The sequence below is a fragment of the Chiroxiphia lanceolata genome, chromosome 10 (assembly GCF_009829145.1).
Source record: "Chiroxiphia lanceolata isolate bChiLan1 chromosome 10, bChiLan1.pri, whole genome shotgun sequence".
Taxonomy (NCBI): domain Eukaryota; kingdom Metazoa; phylum Chordata; class Aves; order Passeriformes; family Pipridae; genus Chiroxiphia; species Chiroxiphia lanceolata.
In genome coordinates, this window is record NC_045646.1 from 10,459,842 (window position 1) to 10,465,873 (window position 6,032).

Below are 6,032 nucleotides of genomic sequence, written 5' to 3' on the forward strand. Positions count from 1 at the left end.
GGGCTCATCCCCACTCTCTGTTGAGGTTGAGCTGCTCCCTGTGGCAGCAGCTTTGGTTTCCAAGCAGGTGCTGGTACGCAGCAAGGTGCTTGGGCAGAGCCAAGACGTGTGTGTGAAACAGAACAGGACGTCAAAGCAGTTTCAGCTCTGGGGGTGGTTCTGGGAAAGTCCCTTTAGTAAAAGCAAGTCAAAATCTTTAATAGAGGGACCAGCACCCAGCTCTGTCTCAGAGATGACTGTGAGGGCTTGGCGCATTGTGAGTTGTGATTTGAGTTGTGTTGCCATGATGTAACAGGGGACTGGTTTCCATCACAGCTGGGTTTTGGAGACAGGGACCCATCCCTGTGCAAGGAGTGCCTTGGCTCCCTGCCAACCTGTCATTGCTGGGACTCACCTGCGTTGACTGCCCGAAGCTGGACTTGCCTTATCAAGCAGTAGATCTTTCTCTAAATCAAGACCAATTATAATTTGACATCTTATCTAACCTGCTCTCTGTCCTGCATTGCTCTCCATGGCATCTCCTGGGGGACCTTTGCACCTGGAGAGGGGTGAGCTGAGAGACAGGGCTGCAAGCAGCCCCAGCTCTCCTGTTCATACCTTCCCTGGGTACTCTCAGCTCAGAGCACACCTCACCTCTTTTGGTTTTACATACTGTGCTGTCCTCCCCAACTTTCCACCCTGCAGTTTCATGTCAGGCCTTTTTCTGCTTGAGTTGGCTGAAAGTTGGTAAAAATAGACCATGGTTGATGGCAACTATTGAGAGAGATAAGGTTACCTGGAGCTTTATCGGCTGCTGAGTCCTGTGTAGGTTTCACTTCCATTATTCCTAAGTTGGGCGCAACCTCTGTCAGTTCACCCCGCTGCCACAAGGGTGATGGGCATGGGCAGCCTGACAGGGGGTTTTGTTTCCAACCTCTCTGCCTATAGACAGAGCAGCATCATGACAGCATGGCTCTGCAGGGTCAGGGGTTCATGTGTGGATCTTGATGAAACCCACCTGTCTTTGCTTTGGGAGACATTTTACCTGGCCAGGACCTGGTGCAGCGTCAGCAGGGACTGTTGACCCAGAGATCGGGAGTGGGCGGTGCTGCTAACATGAGAGCAAAGGTTCCTCTCTTCAGGTACAAAGACATTGTACAAAGAGGAAAAAGTTGGGGAAAAGACAGTTGCATGTGTATTAGCCCTCAGAAGCCACAAGCTTGACCTGAAAGCATGGTCACTGCCACTTCCACAGCTCCAGGTGGAACCATGATGAGCTGGCAGGACATTTTCAAAGAGAAGCTTGCAGAAATGCACGTAACAGAACAGTGGATGCTTCAGGAGGATGACACCCTGAAGGCGAAGGCCCTCAGTCCTCACTGGAAGGAGTTTGTGCAGCGCCGTGCTCTTGGGAGGTAGGGGACTGCCAACTCGGTCCCCATCGGAGTGGGAAAAGGGTTGATGGGCTGCCATGTGGATCTTTTCCTTTTTCAAAATTTGCTTGTTGGAAACAGGTTTTGACACAAAAGGGGCAGTTTGGAGGTGAGTGAGGCTGGAAGGGGATTTCCCATTTTTGTTCAAAGCTTAGTAGGTTGTTGCCAAACTGGAAAACATGATAATTAGAGGGGAGAAGAGTGCAGCAGCCTCCACAGGGCTGAAGGGCAGTTGGTATTTGGCCAGAATTTCTCCATGTTGGTGTCAAGATGCAAGAGCTCCTCCAGTTAGCAGGGGTAGTTACACCACACTAGAACCAAATCTTCTGGGTTTGGACACAGAGGATGAGGACAGTGAGAGTCACTGTCTACCGGGACCTGGGGTCATGCCTCAGCAGCCCCTGCACCTGCACCAGGCTGTGAGGTCTAGCAGCAGAGAGAGGCTGTGGCTCTGCATTGCTGATGAGAAGCCCCATCCCAAACATTTCCACCCTGGGCATTGATCAGACACCCTGCTGAGGTGGCAGCAAATGGAGACCTTTGTTTCCAGCCCAGATTGCGGAAGATGAAGAGCTGCGGGTTGCACATTTTTAGACTCCTCAAGATCCTCACCTGTGCAGCAGCCTCCACCCACACCTTCCTTCTATTTTACTTCTTTTTTTTTGTCTTACCCAGTCCTGGGCTTGATGTTGGCTTTCTGCTGAGCTGTAATGAGCTGGCATGGGTGAGGGGCTGGGGTCCCAAACAGAGGCCTGATGTTTCCCACCCCAAGGACCCCTGCTCTTGGCAGTGGGGGAAGGATCCCAGCAGACAGCCTGGCTGCTAAGATCTTTAATGCTGGGACCAGCCCTCAGCTCACATTTGTGGTGAACTCACCAGCCTGGCATCATGGTGGTAGGGGGAGGACAGTTCAGTGTAAAGCTTGCAGGAGCCATGGCTTCCCTGGTCCCTACTGGCTGAGCAGGAAGCCTCTGACTCAGTATGGGGAGCCTGTGATGAGTTGGTCTCATCTGTGCCCTCTCAGGTTTCAGTGCTCCCAGTGCTGTCATAAATGGACGTCGGCCAAAGTGCTCATCCTGTTCCACATGCGCCAGTGCCCAGGCTGGGGCGTAATACGGATGAGAGTCTTTCGCCAGGAATGCAGGCGCTGCCCCAACCCCCAGCTGGAGTATCCTGGCTTCAGCCTGGAGACTGTGGAGAGGATTCTGCACAATCTGGTGGTAAAGATCCTCCAGTATTTCTACAATAAGCCTGTCCAGTCCTCCGACCTCCTGGAAGTTGCGGTGGATATACCGGTGACGGGGCCTCATGACAGTGCCCGCTGCGAGGCCTGCAGGCTCGGCATTTGCAACAAGTCACGGCAGGCCCCGGCACTGGACACCTGGAAGGCCTGGAAGGCCTTGAGGGATGCCTGGAAGGCCTTGACGGATGCAAACAAGGACAGGACCCATCACACCAAGTCAAGCCCAGCCCCAGAATGTGTTGACAGGGAGTGCTTGTTAGATGCAGATGGGTCCCTGAAACGCCAGGGCTCAGGGCCCCACACAGCCTTGACCCACTGCCCCTCACCCTGCAGTAGCAACTTCCCCTGGAAACGCTACTGCTGCATTGGCAGCTCTTTGCTCTTTGTTTTGGCAATGATCATCTTCTTTGTGGTTTATTTCACCAGGATGTAGTGGGACCCGGGGATTGCAAAGAAGAGCTGAGGTGATGGCTCGAGGAGCTGATGGAACACCTGGAAAACTGGCTTATGGCTCAGCTAGGCTCTCCTGGCATGGGAGGCTCTCCTGGTGGCATGGGAACACATCAGGATGCCTCAGCCAGGCACCTTATCCCAAAGCCTTGGGGAAGTTGGTGGGTGTGATGCTTTCTTATGGAATATATTCTGTATGTGGATAACTCTCAGCTACCCCATGCAAAGGATGAGGTTTATTACTTGCAAGAATAAAACAAGACTTTTATCCTCAACCTAAAGATGCATTTGTGCTTTTTAATTTCTCTAAAGCCTTTTCTAAGTGTGTGTGAGCAGCTTGGAGAGAAGCTGATGCTGCCTTTATCCACTATCTGAGCTCAGCTTCCAGGGAGGCACATCCTTAGTCTCCTCTGCCTTTGGCCTTGATGGAACTGGGCCAACAAAGCAGCTGAGGGGCACCTAGAGATGTAGGTTTGCAGCAGAGTCACGAGGACCTGGTGCCCATAGATGGTGGTACTGCCTCCTATGAGCTGTGTACCCTATGTCCTGGCCCTGTGCACCAGCAGATGTCCCTTGTGTCACCAGGGGCCCAGAAATTGCTTTCTCCTCCAGAAACATCTGGGTGCTGAGCTTTCACAAAGGGACTCTTTTTCAGGCAATATAGTGATAGGACAAGGGGTGATGATTTTAAAGTGAAAGAGAGTAGATTTAGATTAGATATCAGTAAGAAATTCTTTACTGTGAGGGTGGTGAGCACTGGAAGAGATTGCCCAAAGAAGGTGTGTATGTCCCATCCCTGGAAATATTCAAGGCTGGGTTAGATAAAGCTTTGAGCAACCTGGTCTAGTGGAAGGTGTCCCTGCCCAGGAACGAGATGATCTTTATAGTCCCTTCTGACCCAAATCATTCTAGAATTTTATGACTAGGGCTCTGAAAAAGCAGATACAACCCCCTGCCAGGCTGGGGACCCTGTAGTGCAGTAGTGGAGGCAAAGGGTGCCCAAAGTGGGCAAGAATAAGAAGGCTGTGGCAGCAAGTCCAAAGTGTCTGCCTAATTGGGTCAATCATGGAGAAATTACACTTACTGGACTACAGGGTTTGGGCAAAGGGGAAGATGCTGACTCTTGTCTACTGCTACTTTGCTCTGCAGGGCTCTAGGGATCTGGTGGGCATCATAAAGTTGAGAGAAAACCTGTTGTCCCCCTGCAGTCAGACACCCCTCAGACTCTTACCGTTCCTGTGGTGGAGCTCCTGGGCTCCTGCAGAACTTACCCATGGGGACAGAATGTCCTCTGGCTGTGACTTTGGCCCAGAAAAATGAGATGAAGTTGGTCTGTAAGTGCTTGTGTCCTCATTTCAGCTGGTATGGAGATAGTTTTCTTTCTAGTAGCTGTTGCAATGTTGTACTTTGGATTTAATATGGGAATAATAAAGTTGATAACACACTTATATTTTGGTTGTTTCAAGTAATGCTTACTCTAAGTTAAGGACTTTTCAGTTTCCCATGCTTTACCAGCAAGCAGGTTCACAAAGAGCTGGGAGGGAGCATGGTCAGCTGGCTCAAACTGGCCAAAGGGATGTTCCATACCATAGAATGTCCTGCTCAGTGAATAAACGTAGGAGGAGTTGGCCAGGAGGGATCAGTTACTCTTGGGGGAAGGACTGGACGTTGGTCAGTGGGTGGAGAGCAATTGCAGTGTGCATTACTTATCTTTATTGAGTTTTACGTCTCTTTATTATCTCTCTGTTCATGACTATTATTGCTATTATTATATTTATTTTGTTTCAATTATTACATACTTTTTATTTCAACTAACAGACTTTACTCTTTCCTGATTCTCCTCCTCATCCGACTGGGGCAAGGTGGTTGCACTGAGTGAGAGGCTGTGTGGTACTTAGTTACTGTCTGGGCTTAAACCACAACAGCTTGAAAAAGCTTTTGAAATAGCCTGTAGCCTGCACATCATAAGCCTTAAATACAACCATGGCTACTAAAGGCCATCTTCTCTGGGGTCCTGGGGGGAGCAAGTGGTGGGAAAAATCAGAAGTGAGGTAGCAGAGATTGGTAAGATCTTCATGACACAAATGTGATTCTGTGAAATTGAACATGGCAGAGAGGTAAATCCCTGGGTGTGCAGCTTCTGAGGTGCAGTCCTCTCCTCTCCTCCCTGCTGTGTTCTGCAGGGCTCTCTGCTCTGCTCACTGTGGGTTTGCTTTTTCTGCTGATGTAAGATTCTCCCATTTTTTTCACATGTGCAACCTGCAGGATATTGGTTAAAAAAAAATGTACATAACAGAAAGCCCTGTGTGATCCATGGGCCGCGTGGATTCGGTTTCTTGAGTGTTCCGTCCTGCTTGCCCCACCAACTCTCCCCCTCCCCCAGCGCCTTTTCTCCTCCACAGCCTCAGCAGCCCTGGCCGTAGAGCCACCAGATGGAGCTGCAGATCTCCGGCGCTGCGCTGGGAAGGACTGGGATCGGTGAGCCGACAGAACTGGGACGGGACAGCATTCCCTAGGCGGGGGATGCCCTCCCTCCTATTTCTGTGACCAGCTGTTTCCCTGTAGCATGGTCAACCAAAGCCTGTCCTACGTGGGAATGGAATTGGTCTGTGGATGAGTGGCTCTGCTGGGGAGGAGGCTGATCCTGCAGCTTGGACCAGCTCCCCTCCTGTGATGGGAGCTGCCCGCCCTCTCCCCGCCGGCGTTATGTCATGAAGCAGGGATATGGCCAAGTTTCTTTCTGCCATTGCCAATAGCCCTCTTCTTTCCATGCTGAGGTTTTCCCAGCCCCAGTCATCTTGTCTGGCTGTCTGCAGCCTCCCCAGCCACCCAGCTGCTGAGGGGCTACTCCCTTGCCTGTGCCTGAGAAGCCAACTCTGGTGGAGACTACATCCATGTGGGGCTCCTTATTTTCTTGCTTGAATCTC

General features: G+C 51.1%; 1 protein-coding gene across 1 annotated transcript; it reads left to right on the top strand.

Annotated features, from left to right (window-relative positions):
- The first annotated feature begins 1,114 nt into the window (after window positions 1-1,114).
- LOC116791807 (receptor-transporting protein 3-like) lies at window positions 1,115-3,380 on the top strand. Its single transcript, XM_032698166.1, has 2 exons — window positions 1,115-1,394; window positions 2,437-3,380. Exons 1-2 carry the CDS (start codon window positions 1,213-1,215, stop codon window positions 3,086-3,088), a joined length of 834 nt encoding a protein of 277 aa, XP_032554057.1. The 5' UTR covers window positions 1,115-1,212; the 3' UTR covers window positions 3,089-3,380.
- Window positions 3,381-6,032: the final 2,652 nt, after the last annotated feature.